General features: G+C 49.0%; 1 protein-coding gene across 4 annotated transcripts in view; it reads left to right on the forward strand.

Annotated features, from left to right (window-relative positions):
- Positions 1-21,623, forward strand: part of LOC130189744 (protein sidekick-1-like) — a 242,497-nt gene extending 220,874 nt beyond the window's left edge. For all 4 annotated transcript variants that reach the window (XM_056408677.1, XM_056408673.1, XM_056408675.1 and 1 more), the window contains 16 exons: positions 613-814; positions 3,733-3,836; positions 3,972-4,042; positions 4,778-4,916; positions 5,961-6,017; positions 6,147-6,248; positions 7,318-7,433; positions 11,537-11,723; positions 12,270-12,407; positions 12,520-12,681; positions 13,002-13,127; positions 16,455-16,619; positions 17,086-17,223; positions 18,114-18,234; positions 18,958-19,087; positions 19,572-21,623. In XM_056408677.1, the coding sequence (XP_056264652.1) occupies positions 613-814; positions 3,733-3,836; positions 3,972-4,042; positions 4,778-4,916; positions 5,961-6,017; positions 6,147-6,248; positions 7,318-7,433; positions 11,537-11,723; positions 12,270-12,407; positions 12,520-12,681; positions 13,002-13,127; positions 16,455-16,619; positions 17,086-17,223; positions 18,114-18,234; positions 18,958-19,087; positions 19,572-19,904 (2,291 nt within the window). In that variant the 3' untranslated portion in view covers positions 19,905-21,623. The remainder of the gene's footprint in view (positions 1-612; positions 815-3,732; positions 3,837-3,971; positions 4,043-4,777; positions 4,917-5,960; positions 6,018-6,146; positions 6,249-7,317; positions 7,434-11,536; positions 11,724-12,269; positions 12,408-12,519; positions 12,682-13,001; positions 13,128-16,454; positions 16,620-17,085; positions 17,224-18,113; positions 18,235-18,957; positions 19,088-19,571) is intronic.
- Positions 21,624-21,861: the final 238 nt, after the last annotated feature.

Here is a 21,861-nt window from a genome sequence, read left to right on the forward strand (position 1 = left end):
ACAATAAAACACTGTTTTCGGAAATTACTGAGTCTTTAAATATAAAAAATTCAACTTAACTTTTACAAATACATTTAAATATTTTAGATGCAAAGTTTCAACCTCGAACAATAGGAATATTTGTCAAATTCCAGAAAGAGAAGCTGAGCCGTCTTTAGCCTGTCACACACACACACACACGTATGATATCAGTACTAAAGTTAAAGTGAGAGCGTTGAAGTTGGGTTGGAGGCTTGCGCTTCTTCATATCAGGGTCAAAACATCCTCTCCACACTTATTATGTCTCCATTGCAAATCTCCATTGAGATCAAATAAAGGCATATCATATCATAAGTGTGTATCGAATGTTTTCACCTTTTATTTATGTTCTAGTATTTTATCTCCGGCGTGGTAATGTAAGGTGTCTTTTTATTTGTTTACATGAAGATCTTTACGACGTCTCCCCGCCCCCGATGAACAAAAACACACACATGTCGATGTACAAGACGTCGTCTCCTGAATTAGTCCGTATTTCCACTTCGATTCGACCGTTCCGATCCTCTTCTACACAATTATAATCCAGTATATTCCGCTCTCGTTTCCCCTCTTCCTGTTTCCTCGCCACATCCACAGAGCGCCCGCAGCCGCCCAGGAAGTTGGCCGCTCCTCAGGACGGCGTTGAATCTCGCCATCTCCGCCTCCACTGGGTGACGGGGGGCTCGGGCTCCTCGCCGCTGCGGTACTTCAGCCTGCAGGCCAAAGAGCTGCCCGGCGGGGACTGGAGCACACACACGGCGGACATCCCGCACAACGTGACCGCCTGGACCGTCGACAGGTACACACGCGCACAGATGTGCGCTCGCGAACTCTACACACACACACACAGCAACTAACGACGTGTGGCAAGCTTTGTATAGACGGAGGATGGAAGGTTGTGTCTTTTTATTTATTTCTTTTTTAAACACACAAGCAAAAATCTGAATTCCCACACATCCTGGAAAACGGCTGACCAATGTTCCAGACATGGAAAACATGGGAAATCCTTTTTGTGTTGTCCTATACATATACTTTATGTTTATGATCATATTAATGTTCAAATGTAATGGTATGGACAAGAGTATTATGAAGAGGCTGTTATCGTCACATTCAGATTACAATATAAACAGCCCGAATCTCTGAATACGTTACATTATCATGAAATTGTAATTCAGTCACTGTCGGTTGGTAATTTTAATAATTATATGACAGAAAACTGTTTTTCCTTCTTTTCTTTTTTTTCTAAAATAATTGAGTGACGCAGCCCTGGATGTTATTTATTCTAAATTGCTCCCGTTAGCTCCCGTCATAAAGTCTCTGCTCGTACGTAAGAGAAGATTTGTCGAGCATTTGACCGGATGTGTTTTGAATCATTCGTCCACGGACAGAAACAAATTTATCACCCCCTGGAAGACGTTCTCCAGGAGAGAGGATTAAACAAGCTCCCAGGAACCTGCTGATGTTCAGCAATAATAACCCACCATGAAGCCTCTCGTACTTTACGGATTACAAGTTACACGTTAGAAAAAACACCCATTGAGTACACACACACACACACACACACGAACACGCACGCAGACAGCCACGAGCGTTCTCGGAGAAAACGAGAATAACAATTCCACATTACTGTTTTTGGCTTTCCCTTAAGAGCCTCGCTATGGAAATTGTGTTTAGCATGACGTGCTGGACTGGAATGACTTTAAGAAGTTGTTAAAAAAAAATTACAAAATGGTGTCATGTTTATGCATCCTTTGGGAGAAGAAGGGCTGACACACAGAGAGAGAGAGAGAGAGAGAGAGGGATGCTGTGAATACTCAACGCCAACAACAGGATATTGGAACACACGTATTGAGAAGTTTCATTTATTTAGCGCAAAAAGTACCAAGAAATAATCAGAACCAGAACTTTTTATTGCCGAGTGTGTTTGCGGAGACGTGGAGGATCTGTGCCGCCTCATCACACTCTTTCTCTCTTAAAACCCTTTTATTTTCTTCTTTCTGCCTGTATGCGTTCAAGCGTGTGCGTTTCATCCGTCATCCCTCTGGTTTTCATCCTCATCCCCCCGTCCATCCATCAACAGCTAATGTTGTCGAAAAACACAAGACATGTTGTCGTTGTTGTTGTTGTTCTTTTCTCCTTCCGTTCACATGCAATCATCCCCTGGAAGAAGACTGCGTGTCTTCCTCTCCCACCCTCATCTCTTTATCCCTCCATCCGAGGAGGATCTCTCTGCTGCTGTTGTTGTTGTTGTTTTGGAGCCATTTTCTCGGCCTCATTTTACCGCTGAATGCTCTAATTGCAGCTTCCATCTCCACACGCACCTCTTACCTGTTATCCACCGGTAATTGTTGTTTTCCACGAGACATCTTTGGAAGCAAAACAGCAAAGCCCCCCCCCCCCCTCCCCGGATGATGCAAACACACACACACAGTACACACACACACACACACACACTTTCAAACACTGTCCCGGTGCTGTTGGGGCTCCGCCCTCACTGAGCGTGTGCCTTTGAAGTCTTATTACGAGGGTCCCCCACGACCCCCAAAGGGCCTTTCGTGGTCTCCTATTGGGCCCCGGCTGCTCATTGTGATACAAGAGGCCATTTGATCCGTCCTCTGAACGTCTAACTGGGCCTCTGTCGCCTCGGCGGCGCCGAGTAAAGCCTGGAGGAGGAGCTTGTTTCAAATTCTGAAACGTCTCCTGTTAGCTCTCGTTGATAATTAGGTTAGACTAATAGAAATGAGTGTTTTGCCACCGACCGTCCTTTCTTAAATTGTAATCAATCTCCCGCGGCGTGCGGCCGAGGGGACATTTAAGCTATTAGCGCGCGACGAGGCGCCGCGGACCGGTTCAGCCGGCGCCTAACAATGGGTCGCCCGTTCCTCCGGCTGATTGCGAGTGGCTCTCGAGTATAAGTGTTCTCAAAATGACGGATGCAAATTTGTTACGCCGTGCTTATTAATGCGCTCACCTTGCACAGAGGAGAAATGCAGATGCGATGCTGCGGCGATGTGGCGGCTGACGTACTTTGGCAGGGGAGACAATTAGGACAGGTGTGTGAGATGGTTATTGTTCAAGGCCACGGCCGCTCCTCAAAGGCCACCGGAAGAGCAGAAATATGTCCGCGTGAAGGCGGTGGATGGAGAAGATGGCGGTGGAGAGAAGTGTTCCCGAAGTTTGAGAGATACCCAGTGGACTTTTTTCAGGTGTTAAAGACCTTGAGTGAAACCAAAAGTCATTTTCACTATGAAAGAGCGGGACTTTAATTGTTGTAATTACATTGTTATAAATGACCTGCTCTATGAACTAATCTCAAAGTCTCTCTCTACTTTACTGTATCAAACTGTATTTGTCCCTCATAATTTAGTGCAATTTAAATTATTTTATTTCATAGTGAAGCAAGTGGGGAGTCCAGTGGTCCATTTCCTACAGTTGTTCTGAGTGTAACTGTAATGCGGTGGTTGTCGTGGCTGAATTACAAATGCAATGCATGCCTTAATTGGTTTAGTAATAAAGTCCAATTAACCTGAAGCTCATGAAGCACCAGGCCCTGCAGCTTTCAATTTAAATCGACCGATTCATCGATTTAGGCCTGAATTCTGTCTAATAGGATCATTTGAAATGAAATGGAAATGGACTCTCTAGAAAGAGAGGACACAGGAAACCAATAGCGTGAATGATTGCAGCGTCTATATGTGTGTGTGTGTGTGTCTGCAGGCTGAAGCCTTTCACATCGTACAAGTTTCGGATGCTGGCCACCAACGACGTCGGAGACAGCGTCATCGGCAAAGAGACGGAGGCGGTGACGACTCTACAGGATGGTGAGAGCCTGAGAACCCTGGGGATGAAGGAAGGAGGAAGACGAGGAGAGATGTAGATTGGGAACAACGTGATCGTAACAGTAGGAATAGTAGTTCATAAGAGTTTTCCTTTCTCACTCTTCTTCTTCTCTCCAGTGCCTGACGAGCCCCCAGTCATCCTCGCGGTGAAACCAACAACCACGACCTCGGTGCTGGTGCAGTGGAAGGTATGTGCACACACCTGCGGAACACGGCTTTGATTGCAGGTGAATCACCTGTTAGGAGAATGAGACCGAGGCACACACAGTGTGTGTTGTGTGGATGCATCGGCCTCCTTCAGACTCACGGATCATGGAGGTCTGGATCGTGGACTCCCAACTATTCACACACCCTGTCGTACTCGTCGCATGTGTTTATGTAACTCTGGTCACATGACGTCTGTTTTTCTGTCCATCCTGGAGAGGGATCCTCCTCTGTTGCTCTCCTGAAGGTTTCTTCCCCTTTTCTTTTACCCCTGAAAGGGTTTTTTTCTATTTCTTGGGAGTTTTTCCTGATCCGATGTGAGGTCAAAGGTCAGGGATGTCGTACGTATGAGGCGAATTTGTAATCTGTGATATTGGGCGATATATAAAATAAACTGAATTGAATTGAAGAACACGGTAGACACGCCCTCTCTGCTCTGGAAGTGACTTCTCTCCCTCCTTCCAGCCTCATGTCAAAGCGGAAGGAGGCAATGAAAAAAACAAAGTCACCAGCAACTTCATCATCGTCCAATCTGCCAGCTCTGATCCCCCCCCGCCGCCAAAAAAATGCTGCTCCGCCCACTTCCTGTCAGTCCCCTCTTGGCTACACCAAGAAAAAGACAAATGCGCACCGTGCGGACGTCTTTCCGTTTGAGAAGCGACGAGCTAACGCTTCCCCCTGTGTGTGTGTGTGTGTGTGTGTGTGTGTGTGTGTTCCAGCGCCCCGATGACGACGGTATCAACGGGGTGTTGACCGGCTACCGGCTGTATTACCGAGAGCTCCCGGTAAACACCTCCACTTTAGCTGAAGCTGAGGTCCAGGCAACCAAGAACAACACCACGAGTGCCCTCATCACGAGTGAGTCGGACTGAAGCTCACCTGAACTGCTCATGAAGCCCCACTCCCACTTAGTTACCGTTGCTATGCGCGTCAGAACCTTTCTTATGCAGCACATACGGTGCTTACAGTTAGAAAATGAATCTGTGTTACTTCATTAGTTTACCGAAAGAATCCTGCACGCACGTTTACTGATATAGGGAACATTTTATTTATTTATACACTACCGTTCAAAAGTTTGGGGTCACTTAGAAATGTCTTTATTTTTCAAAGAAAAGCACTGTTTTTTCAATAAAGATAACATTAAATTAATCAAAAATACCCTCTATACATTGTTAATGTGGTAAATGACTATTCTAGGTGGAAACGTCTGGTTTCTAATGAAATATCTCCAGAGGTGTATAGAGGCCCATTTCCATCAACGATCACTCCAGTGTTCTAATGGTACATTGTGTTTGCTAATCGCCTTAGAAGACTAATATCTGATTAGAAAACCCTTGCAATTATGTTAGCACAGCTGAAAACAGTTATGCTGGTGATATAAGCTATACAACTGGCCTTCCTTTGAGCTTGAAGTTTGAAGAACAAAATTAATACTTCAAATATTAATCATTATTTCTAACCTTGTCAATGTCATTTTCTATGAAATGTTCTATTCATTTGATAAATAAAAGTGAGTTTTCATGGAAGACACGAAATTGTCTAGGTGACCCCAAACTTTTGAACGGGAGTGTATATTTACAGGGACTAGAATAAATGTAAATACGCAGCCCTAGTTTACAATGATAATTATATATTTGTTCTTATCTATTGATTCTTGATTGCACTCAGAGGGAGCACCGTCAATATATGGAGGACAAGGGAATATAAAAACCAGCGCTGAGCTTAATAGACCGTCTCTCTGAGTATGATGAGGGCTGTTAGGACATAACCGTCTCTCAGAGCGGACTCCTCAAACACTGGGCCGTTGTTGAATGGCGTTATAATTGCACAGCTTATTGTTGAACTGGGTCCACTTATTGATACTTATCGTGTCCTTCCATCTGCCTCTCCTCTCCTCCGAAGCCAAGAGCACTTTCAAGACGGTGAGCAGCGCGTCGCTGACGGAGTTTGAGTTGACACGTAAGTCATTTAAGGATTAAACCGCCCCGGGATCTTTACGCTCGCCGAGCGGTAACAATATCTGACACGTTCGCTCCGCCGCCGCGTCGCGCGGACGTTTAAATGTCAGCATTTTTCTTTTCTCTGCAGAGCTGAAGAAGTTCAACCGCTACCAGATCGCCATGACCAGCTACAATATCATCGGAGAGAGCCCGCCCTCCTCGCCGGTGGAGGTGTCGGTCGGTGAAGCCGGTAGGTGGAAACGGGAGGGAAGCTGTCGGACCGGCCGTCGTCGCGATGTCCGATCGACACGCGATGTTGACGGGAGAAAGAAGCAGATTTATTGGAGAATGACAAGCGTCTTCTCTCGTTTGCTGCGTTGCATTCTGGGTACAAATCGTAACATTTGATTTGCAGGTGATTCTTTAGATTGTTACTTTTCTTACATCAGTTACAGTTGATATATAGATATATATTAATCTGTAAAACTGCTAAATCTTAGGTGGAGAATGTTCTTTTTTATTGTATATATATATATATACAATAAAAAAGAACATTCTCCACCTTAAATATAGCAGTTTTACAGATTAAATCCCTTCTTAAGGTCCACTTTCAAGCTCAGTAGCTGCCATGAGTTTACTATAGCACACACAGCTTTTCTTCTCTGGGAGAAGAGAACCTTGAGGTTGTGTGTGTGTGTGTGTGTGTGTGTGTGTGTTTGTGTGTGTGCTCACGACTGAATGTCGTCAAAGAGCTGCACACAGTCATCTTTTTTTAGTAATGGCCCAACCTCCGTTTAACTTTCACCGGAGAGTCAACCCGTGGATCCATTACACCGACAGCAGTGCAAATATATTCCCTCACACACTTACAGACACGCACACACACACACACACACACACACACACACACACAAACAACCGTGCAAGTCAACACATTTGCAGGTTAAGCTGGTGACACCCACACTTTTTTGCAATTTCCCTCACAATCTCACGCTGCCTCCATCAGAGCAACATTGCATTGCTATTCAATGTGTGTGTGTGTGTGTGTGTGTGTGTATCACATGCAGATGAGCAAAAGTTGAGGATAAGCGGGGGGAGGCTAAAAAGAGCTGGAGGGGGGGATGATTCAATGGGGGATATGGTCCTCCTGCCTCAGGTGCACGCTGTTCATGCACATGTAAAGTACAGTGGAGTAACAAGGTGCTGCCTTAGGCCCCTTCTGATTGGAAGGGTTAAACATAGCATCCCTACTTCCCACTCACACACACACACACACACACACACGGTAGCTGTCTAATCAAACACCTTTCCTCCTGCAGCTCCCTCGGTGGCCCCTCAGTCCATCAGAGTGTCCGCTGTGTCTGCCTCCATCCTGGAAGTAACCTGGGACACCCCCCCTCTGGAGACCCAGAATGGACTCATCCAAGGATACAAGGTGACAGATTTCCCGGCGGCCGACACACACACACACAAAGGAGTCCGGCTAGGAGAGTCCCTGCGATAGAAAAGATGTGTCCTCTCCTCTCGGAGGCGTTGCTCTGCTGCGTCCCAGAGCCGAGTCCGAGGAAGAATCTGAATATCGTGTAATGGTGTCAATATCACTCCTGGGCCTATCTCTCCCCCTCAACCCCCCCTCCCGCTCTTAGTACTTCAAACACAAGGTTATCTGTCCTGCTTTAGACACATTGATTTCTGCTGCAGAAGAGAGGTGTTGTGGGGGGGGGGGGGGGGACGACGAATGGAGAGGAGAAGGAAAGACGGGGGAATGTAATATTTGCAGAGTGAAGAAGTGAGATGAGCGAGTGATCCCCGCAGAATCCTGATCAGAGGAGAGGAGCGAGGGAATATATGCGCTCAAACTAGCAGAGACGGGTAGGCGAGGGGGGGGGGGGGGGGGGAACGAGATTAAGACGAGAGGAACGGAGCGAAGAACGCATGTTTAACGAGTTCAGAGTTCCGGGCTCGAGTTAACGCTGCCGCTCTGTGGGGTCAACGCCAGCCAGAGCGTGTTATCCGGAGGGCCGGTTGCACACGGAGCGTGATCACGGGTCACGCCAAATCGAGCCGCGGAGTTTCTCATCAAATGTTTGGGCGGAGTTGTACAAATTGAGTATTTCATACTGTGAGTGACATGTTCTAAAACTGCAGATGTTCCTGCTTTTTTAAGATTTTTGTTTGAATTCTTTGTACCGTTTCTGTCAAAGTAGGTCAGTCGGTTCCAAAAGAAGCTCCGCAGACACAAACCGGAACACATGTTCCTCCTTAGCCGAGCAAACGTCCTGTTTTTTTCCCCATCAGGACTTCAACTCTTCATCAGAAGAGGTTCGATCCTCCATTGTAGGTTCTCGATCTCATCGCATCACAACCATGCTCACTCAGCAGAGCTCCACTCAGGCTTCTGGACTCATCCTAGTGGATTATAACGTGTGACTAAACCATTAGAATGTTGCCAAAAAGGAAAAAAGTACCCTTTTTAATGCAGAAAGCAATGCGTGTGTATTTTAAATGGAGTTTCTGGATGAGTTCTTCAGTATCTCATTATTGTGAGAGCTTGTGGAGGGACAGACGGCATAATGCTGCCCTCAAGTGCTCCTCAGAAGCTGCTTCTCCCCCAGTAAAGACGCTGTAAATAAAGCTGTCGGTGCCTTCTGTTAACAATAATAATATATTGGAGCTCTTATTTTGCTTTCTAGAGCAAACTGCACGGAGATGGTTTAAGTAGCACAAATATAAAACTGTTGAATATAACTAGAGCAGCTAAGATAACACAGTGAACTCCACCAAATGTCCAGTCGGTGTGTAATCACAGAAACAATCATTTCAAACGGGCTGATTACAGTTTGAATGAGCGGAGGAAGCGGGTCCGGTGTGAGGGGCCCCGGGGCCCCCGGGGGGCTGATTGTGGTCCGACGCGTTCAAATCAGGCACAAATACACATAAATGTGTTTATTTATGACTCACAGGTACTTTATGTCAGCCCAGCTCAAAGGCTGCAACTAAAGTAGGAGAGCAGAAAGAAAGAAGAAAGTAATGAAGAAGCACATTTATCTACAAATTAATTATGAATAGCCAATCAGGAATGAGTCGTACGAGTGAACGATCAATAGGGTGAGCATGTCCGTCGAAAAGACAGACGTGTTGAGGCCACTACCCACAATTCCTCACGGTTTGGCTCGACGCCTGCAACAATTTGCACTTGAAGCTAAAAAAACATTAAATAATAAGAATAATAAGTTTATTTATATAGCACCTTTAAAAACAAAGTTTACAAAGTGCTCTACAGAGAATCAAGGCAAAACAAATATAACATTTTAATATTAAATTAAAATTAAAAACAGACAAACTAAATTAGGGGAACCAAAGAACTGCATAAAAGGACGACATCACTTAAAAGCTGTTCTATAAAAATGGGTTTGAAGAAGTGATTAAAAAAATTAAAGCTCAAAATGAGTTCACCGTGGAGCTGAGACGGGTCACGTGATCAGTTTTTAAATCCGCGTCACAGACAACCCGTCGTGATCATTCATCTGCACCCCGGTGACACATACCTTACACGGATTAAAAATTGAGAAGGCGAAACATCCCTGAACCCAGAACCTCCCAGAACATGAGCGTGACCCATCTGCCGAGCGCCGTCCGTTGCCTTGGTGACAAGAGGTGTCCGCAAAGAGCCCAAAAGGGTACTAAAAGACGAAACCCACCGCCGCCTGTCCACCCTGAGAGGCCCAGGGCCTCCCAGACACCGGTTCTGGTCCATCTCTAATGCATGAGGCTCGACCTCCTCCCTGACCCCGGCGGTTAGTGTGCATCTGATATGTCAAAACCACCACGCCTCCTCTCTTCGTTCGCCGGGCGCTCAGCTGACGTGTGCGCAACATTAAAATGTGAAAATGTTTCCTTCACATTCCGCTGGGATTAAACAACAAGCAGCGATTTGTAGACGCACAGGTTCTTAAGAATATCAGAGTGGACCTGCAGCTGTTCTCAAGCATCAGGCACTTTGTGCTGCTGGATATGCATTTATATGGGCTGATTATTGTCACACATCGCGTGTGTTGCTTCTCTTCGCTGCTCATTACACACAACCTGTTCCGTCACAACGTGACGAGAGAGAATATATTAAAGTCGCTTCCTGAGTTTATACAATGCCTGTTTTATTGTCGACCGGTGAAACTTCACCGAGCGGCCGGACAATATTCACCAAGAAACCTCAACGTCTGAACTTTAAAGCGACTTCATCAAAGCTTTGATTTGGTTTTACTAATAAAAAGAAGGGTTTTTGGGAGGGCGTCGTTTTAATTGTGACATTCACACGGTAGGCGGTCGTTATATTGATCTCACCAGACTCAGGTGACCTTTGACCTCTTTGGGATTTCATTGGCGCCACATGAGGAAGTAAATAATAAGTGTAGTTTGCAGAAGGGGGCGTGAGGGACAGGACCAGCACAGCCGGTGTTGTTGACGGTGTTGTTGACAGTGTTGTTGACGGTGTTGTTGGCGGTGTTGTTGACAGTGTTGTTGAGGATGTTTACAGTGTTGTTTACGGTGTTGACTGTTGTTGACAGTGTTTATAGTGTTGTTAACGGTGTTGTTGACGGTGTTGACTGTTGTTGACAGTGTTTACGGTGTTGTTGTTGTGTACGGTGTTGACGTGTTGACTGTGTTGTTGGCAGTGTTTTTGGCGGTGTTTACGGTGTTGTGTACGGTGTTGTTGATGTGTTGACAGTGTTTACTGTGTTGTTGACAGTGTTGTTGATGGTGTTGTTGACAGTGTTTACTGTGTTGTTGACAGTGTTGTTGACGGTGTTGTTGACAGTGTTGTTGGCGGTGTTGTTGACAGTGTTGTTGACAGTGTTAACTGTGTTGTTGACGTGTTGTTGACAGTGTTAACTGTGTTGTTGACAGTGTTGTTGACGGTGTTGTTGGCGGTGTTGTTGACAGTGTTGTTGACGGTGTTTACGGTGTTGTTGACTGTGTTGACAGTGTGTATGGTGTTGTTGACAGTGTTTACGGTGTTGTTTACGGTGTTGTTGGTGGTGTTGTGTACGGTGTTGACTGTGTTGTTGGCGGTGTTGTTGACGATGTTTACCGTGTTGTTTACGGTGTTGACAGTGTTTATGGTGTTGTTGACGGTGTTGTTGACGGTGTTGTTGACAGTGTTTACGGTGGTGTTGTTGACAGTGTTGTTGATGGTGTTGTGTACGGTGTTGACTGTGTTGTTGACAGTGTTGTTGGCGGTGTTGTTGACAGTGTTAACTGTGTTGTTGACAGTGTTGTTGACGGTGTTGTTGACAGTGTTGTTGACGGTGTTGTTGACAGTGTTGTTGACAGTGTTGTTGGCGGTGTTGTTGACAGTGTTGTTGACAGTGTTAACTGTGTTGTTGACAGTGTTGTTGACGGTGTTGTTGACAGTGTTGTTGACAGTGTCGTTGATGTGTTGTTGACGGTGTTGTTGACAGTGTTGCTGACGGTGTTGTTGACGGTGTTGTTGACAGTGTCGTTGACGTGTTGTTGACGGTGTTGTTGACTGTGTTGCAGATCCACTACTGGGAGAGGGACCAGCAGAACCAGAGTGAGACAGTGAAGGTGATTTTTGTCCCGGACACCCGCGTGCTCCTCAGCAACCTGACCAGCTACACGCCGTACCTGGTCACCCTGACGGCCTTCAACACGGCGGGGGACGGCCCGCCCAGCGACCCCCGCGGGGCCCGCACCCTGCAGTCCGGTAGGAGGCGGAGACACCACACCACTGTCACACGTTTGAGGATCCACTTAGAAAATGTCCTTATTTTTCAAAGTGAAGCTGTTTCTTTCAATAAAGATAACATTAAATGAATCATAAACACTCTCTACATGGTTAATGTGAACATGACTATTCTCTGGTGTTTAATGAAGTCTCTACAGGTGTCTAGAGGCCCATCTCCAGTGTTCTAATGGTACATTGTGTTCTCGCCTTAGAAAACTAACGGAGGGGTAGAAAACCCTTTTTATGTGAGCGCAGCTGAAAACTGTTATGTTGCTGAGAGAAGCTATAAAACTGGCCTTCCTTTGAGCCACAAGTTTGAAGAACTACATTAATGTTTCAAATGATAACCATTATTTATAACCTTGTCAATGTCTCGACTATATTTTATATTCACTTTGCAATTTATTTGATGAATAAAAGTGAGTGTTCATGGAAAACACGATATTGTCTGGGTACGAACGGCAGTGTAAATTCTCCGGCTCTTAGGAGTGTTATTGAGTGTCGCGTGTCGCGTTTGTCCCGCAGCTCCCAGCATGCCGAGCTTCCTGTCCTTCACCGAGGTGACGGGGGGGAGCGTCAACGTGTCCTGGGGAGCGCCGCTCACCCCTAACGGACAGCTGGAGGGCTACAGGGTCGTCTACCAGCCCACCGCTCCCGTTCAAGGTATAGTGCACGCGTGCTTTCCGCCCACACACACACACACACACACACACACACACACACGCATGGAGAGGAGGCCGCTGACGTTTCCTTGTGACGGTCCGTGTGAGAGCAGGAGTCAGCAAAGTGGTGACGGTGGACGTGCGGGGCAGCTGGCAGAGATGGCTGAAGGTCCGAGACCTCGTCAAAGGAGCGACGTACGCGTTCAGCGCCCAGGCGCTGACCGTCAGCTACGGACCGCCGATACGGGCCAACGTCAGCGCTCAGCCGGTCCAAGGTAGGCCGGCAGCACCCAGAGACACTCAGGTGGACTGCAATGGAATCCATGTGGAGCACACGTCGTAGTACCATGCTTTTTAAAGAGAGGAAGATAAGAAATGTACATTTTTATTGATTCTTCTCTGCATTTGACACATCGTCAGTTATTTAGGAGCAACTGGGGGTTCAGTGCCTTGCTCAAGGACACATTGACCGGGACCTTGTGGTTACGGGACGACCCGCTCCCCCCTATGAGCTACAGCCGAGCCCTTATTTGATCATGTCGAGTAATTTAGTGTGTGTGTGTGTGTGTGTGTGTGTGTGTGTGTGTGTGATCAGGCTCCCCCGGGTCTCCCGTGGAGATGTCCATCACCAAGACGTCCGCCGCGCTCACCGTCCATTGGTCGGAGGGAGAAGCGGGCGCGGCGCCGATCACCGGCTACGTGATGGAGGCGCGGCCGTCAGGTAGGAGAACGCCGCGCGCGGGTCAGCCGCCGACTCACCTGACGCGCACCTCCCCAAACGTGCTCGACAAATTATTTTCAACACAAACATAAATGCAGCACCAATCCTGAAAAAAAGAGAACGTCCATGATGCTCATGCTGGACACTAAACTAAAGTCCACTGAGGACAGGAAGTGCCTCCTGCCCTCGGTCTTGAGGCTGAAGCTCCTCCCAGTGCTGAGGCTCTGGCTCCTCCTCTTCACTCAACCTCTCCTCTCGCCCTCCTCTCATCGTCCACCACCTGCAGCACCTTTTTGAGTTCACACAGGATCTTTTTGAGCCTGTAGAACTCCTGTGGCGTGAAGGCTCCTCTCTCGTCCCTGCACGTCAGGAAAGTGGCGGACAGGTAGAACTTATCCCTGCAGAAGTGGTCCTCCACCTTGACGTGGTCCTCCACCTTGACGTGCCACGTCTGCTTGGTCTTCCGGAGGAACTATTTTATCTCCTCCACACTGTAGTGTGGATCAGAGTCGGAGTCCTCCTCCGAGCTGGACTCTGGCTCCGCCCCCCTTGGCCTGGACCTCCTTCTTCCCGCTGTCACCTTCTTTGCCTGTGGGTTCTCTCCATCACCTCCTCCACACTTCCTCTTTAACCGGAGGACTCTGAGGTTCTCCTCCTCCGCCTCCATGTCCACCTCACTGTCAGACAGCCTCACCTCCCTGACAACTGTCTCCCTCTCTTCCTCTGACTCCTCCTCTTCACCTTCTTGGGCCACCTCAGCCCCAGCCCCACCCTCTTCTCTCCTCTCTTCCTCACCCTGCTGTCCTGTGACCGTCACCCCCTCGTCTCTCCTCTCCTCCTCAACCTCTTGTTCTGCACCTGCCCCTCCCTCCTCTCTCCTCTCCTCTACCTCCTCACCCTGCTGGCCTGTGACCGTCCCCCCCTCTCCCTCCTCACCTTGCTGGACTGGACCAGTGCCCCCCCCCCCTCTTCCTCCTCCACAACCTGCTGGGCACCCCCCATCTCTGCCTGCTCTCTCTCCTCATCCTGCTGGGAGCCCCCAGTTCCTGCCTGCTCCCTCCTCCCCTCTGGGTACCTGCAGTCCCTGGTTGCTCCCCCTTCCCCACCCGCTGTGCACACCCCGTGCCCTCCGCCCCTGGCTCCACCCCGAGGAGCCGCCCTGCTGGCGTTCTGCTCAGCAGCTCTCCACCGTGGCAGTCCCTGGCTCTGTGCCCTCTCGCCCGCAGATGAAGCACCTCCCGTTCCCTGAGGAGATGTAGATGGGGTAGTTGTGCTCGGCCACCCTGATGAACACCCGGAGGCAGAGCTCTTCTCCCCTGTTGTTCAGGATCATAGAGATGCCTCCGTGGGACCACACGTGCCTCATCCGGGAGGACTTCCACCCTGAGGGGATCTTCTTCAGCCGGGACACCACCTTCCCGTGCTTCACCAGCTCCTTCAAAATTACCTCCTCTTTTATAAAAGGAGGCACGTTGGCCACAGTGACCCGAACCGACGGTGTGGCCAGCGGCGCCACCGGCACATACATGCCTCTGATGACCACCCCCGACACCACCACCTCGTTCACCTTCGGCACGCTGTCTAAAAACAGCACCACCGCTCCGTTCATACGGGCAGCGGACCGCACGCAGTCGTCGCCAACCACGTCGCCCACTGCCAGCCCCACCTCCTCCTCCTCTTCTGAGCACGGGAAACTCGGCGCCACTCTAATGCCGTGTGCCCGGGTGAGGAAGCTCATGTCCTCCATGTCACTGGCTCCCCGCTAACTCCCCGTTAGCCCGCCGGTTAGCTCCCCGCTAGCCGCACGCCGCTAACGCGCACACAGACACACAAACAAAAACCTCCGTGAACTCACACACTCAGTCGGGTGAACCCACATACACTCACAGCAAACATACCTGGAGACCCAGTCACTCTTTAGCGTGGAAAAACCACCTTTAAACCAAACAACTCTCCTCTGCTCCACAACCACACGTCCTCTCACGCTGAGAGAGAGAGAGAGAGAGAGAGAGAGAGAGAATTTTCAGTAGTTCACAAAATGACTGGTTTCAGAAAGTTTTAAAATTAAAAAAGACAACGCACTTGAACACTTTTTTAATTTCTTTATGTGAGAAATGAATTCCCTTTTTGTTTCTCTTTTATCTATAGTCCTTGGCAATTCTCATTTCTGAGAATCACCTTCCCACCCACCCGTTTTGTGATCTCACAGCAGAGCCCACCCACCCCCTTCTCCAATTCAGCCACTTCCCTGGGTGGAGGGGGGTTTCTGTGAGATTCACAGACGTAACTCCTGCTGGAAGTCACTGCTAGTTACAGACTCTGGTTCGCTGCTCCGTGACGTCACTACACACTAGCGACGTCACAGCACAGAACCAGAGTGCATTCATGTCATGTGACAATGTTTCCATGGTGACTGTAACGGATCCCCGTATTTGAATCTGCGTGAGACTTACTGCTGGTGAACTTCTTTATTTTCTTTCGGCGAATACAATTGAACCAAAAATCTTTCTTAAATACCTCCTTGTCACCACCGTAAGAGCATTAGCCTCATACGGGACCATTCAAACTATTAAAACTTTATATGAAATGCGCATCCGTCCGTAACATTTAGCCGGACCGTCAAGTTTGAATTTTAACATAAAATAAAGGTGCGCTTCCTTTTAACATTTCAAAATAAAAGTCCGATTTAGCTCTAAGAGGAAGTAGATTAAAACATATACAAAATCATTCAAACAATACAATATAAAAAGGCATACATCAAAACCAATAAAGCAGATACAAAGGAAGGCAATCAACACGAAACAATACACATTTTAAGGGTTATTTACAGTGACAATAGCCGTTTCTCAATTCAAAGTACACCGAGTACAGACTCCAAGTGTGTGTGTGTGTGTGTGTTTGTGTGTAGCGTAGGATGTGGTGTGTATGACTGTGTTGTGTGTGTGTAAGAGAGAGAGAGAGAGGATATCCTCCCACACACAATGATGTGATGCCCATTTTATTAATAGTAATAACAGTGATCATCATCATCATATTTAAATGGGACTGACAATATATAATTATCTGTACTCACAATCTGACATTCTCTCTCTCTCCCTCCCTCTGTTCTCTCCCGCCTCTCTCACCCCTCTCACTCCCCCCATTCTCTCTCCCTCTCTTTTTCCCACTCTCTCTCTCTCTCTTCCTTCGTCTCTTTCTCCCACTCTGCCTCTCCCCCATTCACCCTCTTTTTCTTTCTCCATTTACCTCAACTCTCTTTTTTTATATCTCTCGCCCTCTTTGACCCCCCCTCTCTCCCTCTCTCTCTCTCCCTCCCTCGCTCTGCAGATGAAGGCGTGTGGGATTCCTTCATCAGGCTCCTCCCCCCCAGCAGCAGGTCTGTTTCTGTCCCTCTGGAGCGCCTGAGGTCTGGGATCAGCTACGAGTTCAGAGTCATCGCTGTTAATCGCTATGGTTACGGACAGCCGAGCACACCCTCCGCCGCTCTCGCTGGTAAACACACACACACACACACACACACAGCTCAGGCTAATGAACATATCCAGGGTGATCCAACTTGATTAATTGGGGTTGGACTGAATGAGGAGCCAGTGGAGACGAGGGAGCAGCTGTGATGGTGTGTTTGTGTCTGCTGCCACCCGGTGGCAGGCCGCGGAACTACAGCTGTGCTGACAGGGCCTGAACGCCTCTCTGCTTCTCAGTCTGTGGCACAATAATGAATAAAAAGTCTTCAATCCAGACATGTATACAGCTTCCTCTCTCTTACCTCATGAAAGTGATCTAAAGAAACTTCAATCGACTTAATTACTGTTTTTATCAGATTGTTTGAAGAATCTGCAGGATGGCTTTTATGGCGAGAGGAAGAGGAAGAGACAAACCATAACTTGCATTTATGCGAAACCAAAAGAAGAGTTGACATCTCCCTCATATGTGTGTGTGTCCCCCCCCCTGTCTTCAGCGCTGTCGGAGCGCCCGTTCTACGAGGAGTGGTGGTTCCTGCTGGTCATGGCTCTGGTGGGCCTCATCCTCATCCTGGTGGTGGTCTTCACGCTGCTGCTGCGCGGACACGGCAACAAGTACCAGGCCTGTGGCTCAGGTGTGTGGCTCTGGAGACGCTCTTTTGGCAAACGACGCACGTTCCTCTCCTCAACGACACTCACGCCGATCCACTCGCCGCCAACGGGCTCGCCACACCGACCCGCCGCTGCTTTACTCCCATGTGCTCCGTTTTCTGTGATTCTGAAAATGCCGAGAGCAAGCCATTTCAAAGTGTCCTTCAAAGTGTCATTTATGGCAGAAACAGCTGCTGTACGGCGCTGTTCAGGTCCGATTCGCTCCTCGAGAGAGAGAGAGAGACGGGAAGAGAAGCTCGGATCTGGACTGCTCTGTTGTATTGTAGCCCGCACCTCCTCCACAGGGTCAGGGAGCCAGCCGCCTGCAGCTGGAGGCTTCCTCAGGGATGCGTGCGTGTGTGTGTGTGTGTGTGTGTGTGTGTGTGTGTGTTGCCACGGAAACCTTGACACAAGCTCCGGGGCGGTGGAGCGAGGGAGGAGCTGTAGGAGGAGAGAGAGAGGAGAGCAGGGCGGGCACATCGACACAGACGAGGACCAACGGGGGTCGACTCCCATTTCATTCATGCGGCGTCGGATCAGAACGGAGACGGTCCACGCAGAACTTTTCACGACGCGTCAGCGAATTAAATTAATGTCCGGACGACCGTGAATCATCCAGAGCCTCGATGTGGCGCTCCAAGCGGCATCCCATCGCTCCCAATTTTTAAAAAACGTGACGTTGTTTTCTTTACTGTTCCGTTTGTTCTCGCTATCGCCGAACAACCGGAGACGTCTTCGGCGTGGTCGGCAAACTGCGCTCGCCACTTTCACTCGCTTCTCACTCCCAGAGCCAAATGTCACCGAAACGGCTCCACAAAAAACCAGAATCAAAGTTGAGTGGCGTGACCTCGGCGTTCCCTCTGGTTTCCCTCAGGGAAGAACGCCTCCACGGCGGAGGAGTCGGTGACGCTGGACAACGGAGGCTTCACCGCCCTGGAGCTCAACAGCCGGACGCTCAACACCAAGAACTCCTACCTGAAAAAGAACGGTACCAGGTGTGCACTCACTCTCTCACTCTCTCACTCTCTCACTCTCTCACCCTCTCACTCTCTCACTCTCCCACCCTCTCACTCTCCCACTCTCTCACTCTCCCACTCTCTCACTCTCTCACTCTCTCACTCTCTCACTCTCTCACTCTCCCACCCTCTCACTCTCCCACTCTCTCACTCTCTCACTCTCCCACTCTCTCACTCTCTCACTCTCCCACTCTCCCACCCTCCCACTCTCCCACCCTCTCACTCTCTCACTCTCCCACCCTCTCACTCTCCCACCCTCTCACTCTCTCACTCTCTCACTCTCTCACCCTCTCTCTCTCACTCTCTCACCCTCTCTCTCTCACTCTCTCACCCTCTCTCTCTCACTCTCTCACTCTCTCACCCACTCTCCCACCCTCTCACTCTCTCACTCTCCCACCCTCTCACTCTCCCACCCTCTCACTCTCCCACCCTCTCACTCACTCTCTCACTCTCCCACCCTCTCACTCTCCCACCCTCTCACTCTCTCACTCACTCTCTCACCCTCTCTCTCACCCTCTCACTCTCTCACCCTCTCACTCTCTCACCCTCTCACTCATTCTCTCACTCTCTCACTCTCTCACCCTCTCACTCACTCACTCTCTCACCCTCTCACTCACTCACCCTCTCACTCTCACTCTCTCAATGGGTTTATTGTATTTATTTGATTCATTTGGCTCATTGTGTCTGCGTCCGTGCGTCCAGGTCTCCTCCCAGGCCGAGTCCCGGTGGTCTTCACTACTCCGACGAGGACATCTGCAACAACTACAACGGCGCCGCGCTCACTGAGAGCACCACGCTGACGGAGAAGCCCGCCGAGGTCTCCGAGTCCGAGGTACCTGTCCTCATCCGACTCTCGAGGCTTCAGAGCACAGGTGTCAAACACGAGGCCCGCCGCGTCGCTTTACGTGGCCCCTGGCGGCTTTAAAGACACGCGATCACCTTTTCTTAAAGAAATTTAAAGAAAGATATCCCGTGCTTTTATTTTGAAGGTTTTAGATTAAATGTTGGAATATTAGAGACATGTTCTTACGTACAATATTTCTACACTCAAATAAACAATAATCAAATGCAAAGAGAGTTATCTAACAATACGTTCGAGGAGTTTATAAAGTGTTTCCGGCCCTTTAAGAGGGCGGCCATGATGCTGATTTGGCCCACGGTGAACATGAGTTTGACACCGCTGCTTTACAGAGTCCTCAAACCCCGAAATGAATGTAAGCATTTCCTTGTCTCTTTTGTTGTTGTTGTTAGAAGCCTGAAATAAGGTTTGCGGTTGTACCCACGCTTAAGAGATTTAAATGTGTGTTTCCTCGCAGTTGACGGACAGCGACTACGAAGACGAGCAGCCCAAGCACTCCTTCGTCAACCACTACATGAGCGACCCCACCTACTACAACTCCTGGAAGCGGCAGCCCAAGAGCCTGAAGCCCGCCGGCGCCCCCTTCGGCTACGAGGAGTGCGCCACCGCCGACACGGAGCCGTTCTACCAGACGGTGGTGACGCAGCACAGCGCGGGCGGCGCCTACACGCCCACGGGGCAGCCGGCGCTCACGCACGCCAACGCCAACGCCAACACCAACACCAACACCAACACCAACCCCGCCCCGGGGTCACGCACCCCCGTGACGGGGTTCTCCTCGTTCGTCTGACTCTGGAGAGAAAATCTGCACAAAATGATAAACATGCACACACACACACACACACACACGTACACAAAATGAAGGAGGGGGAGGGGTTTGGACTAAAGGACATGGAGGCGAGGAGGAGGCGAGGAAACGAGGAGACGGACTGGTGCCCCAAAGAACTCGACCTACACTTCTCACCTTAGTTCACAAAGATCCTCACCGCGTCGACGAGTGTGTGTGAGTGTGTGTGTGTGAGTGTGTGTGTGTGTGTCGCCCTCCTGTCCTTTCACGCCTCCGTGTCGCTGTGTTTACACACACACACACATTCACAACGGCGTGCACCACCAGATCTCCACGCCTGTTCCAGGGACTGCGTGGGCTGATGGAACGTGGAGTCTCCGGATATATATTTACACTGAAGTGCACAAATCCACACACACACACACACCCAGCCAAGTTTCAAGTTTTTTTATTGTCACATCCCCTTTTATACAAGTATAATCGGTTCGTGAAATTCTTATGTGCAAAACACCCGACAGCAGTAGCAGACTAAAAAAAGAATAAGAATGAGAATAAACTATACAATATCCACACACAAAAAAGAAGAAAGTATTAACAATATATATATAAAACAGTGTAATAGAATATACATCATGACAATATATATATATAAAACAATGTAATAAAATATACACTTTTTCAAGGTCAAAGGGAATCGTGAGAAGGGAGCAGCTCTCTGTCGACGGACCGGTTCACGTACACAAGCACGGAGCTGCCAGCTTTAAAACACCACCGGAGGAGGAGGAGGAGGAGGAGGAGGAACACTGAAAAACGATCAATAATCCGAGTTTTTGAACTCGCTCGAGGACGGAGAGCGAGCGGCGGTTGTTGTTTTTTTCTTCAGACCTGGACGCATTCTCAGTGAGAGTGCAGCGTGGAGTGTGAGGGCGCTGTGTGACGTTCGGGGTTTGGTTCGGAATCTATGAAAACCATGTTTTTTTTACCCGTCTACTGCCTGTCGTCAGCGCTCCTCATCCCACAGCCTGCCGAGCCATACCGCTTGCACCGGGCCGAACCCCCCCACCCCCACACACACACACACACACACACACGCGCGCATTCTGTCTCCCGTCGAAGTTTTATTTTTTGTACAAGTCCGAGTGTGACACGTGTGCGTACAAGCATGCCGTGTATAAATGGCCTCCGCGTCGAGCTGGAGAAGCCTGTTCACCCGCCGCCGCCGCCGCCGCTCACCGCTAGGAGCAAGGCGTGCCATCGTGTGTGTGTGGGTGTGTGTTTTTAAGATGGATATTTTGTACAGTTTTACCGGTGCGCTGTGTACCGGCGTGTACTTCAAAGCAGGAGCGAGTCCTCGGCTACACGCCGACGGAGGAGGAGGAAGAGGAGGAGGAGGAGGAGGAGGAGATCGCCCAACGAGGATCATGAAACATAAATGAGCTGCCTGAGTGCGGAACAAGGTTTCAGGACATTTTAGAGAACCGCGTTGTTCTTCAAACCGAGTGCGATTGAACTTTGAATCATGTCCGCGGCCCGGCCTCCGGCCGCCACACACACACATACACTTTGTACCGAGTGCAAACCCCCAACAAATATTAAGCATCTGTGACTTTTTTGGGCTCATGTATCATTTCAAAGAGTCGTCCTCCGTCCTCCCTCACTCTCGTCACGCAGGTTCTGAGTCCCATTACAGTGTGTGTGTGTGAATAAACGGTCATTGTTTAACGGCGGCGTCTTTGTGGTCTGTTTTTAGTAGCGAGACGGGGACCATCGGCGTTACACCCAGTGAATTAAAGATGTGCCGTAGCATTGTGTAGCTGGGCTGTACACACAAAGGATCACGGATGCATCAGTTGTTGTTGTTTACAATTATTATCGTTATCTATTAGTGTGTGATCTTTCCCCTGAATAAAGTAGTGCACTTGTGGATACTGCCGGCAGCAGTCGTTGAATTATGAAACAA

Source organism: Pseudoliparis swirei, chromosome 24 (assembly GCF_029220125.1).
Source record: "Pseudoliparis swirei isolate HS2019 ecotype Mariana Trench chromosome 24, NWPU_hadal_v1, whole genome shotgun sequence".
NCBI classification, from domain to species: domain Eukaryota; kingdom Metazoa; phylum Chordata; class Actinopteri; order Perciformes; family Liparidae; genus Pseudoliparis; species Pseudoliparis swirei.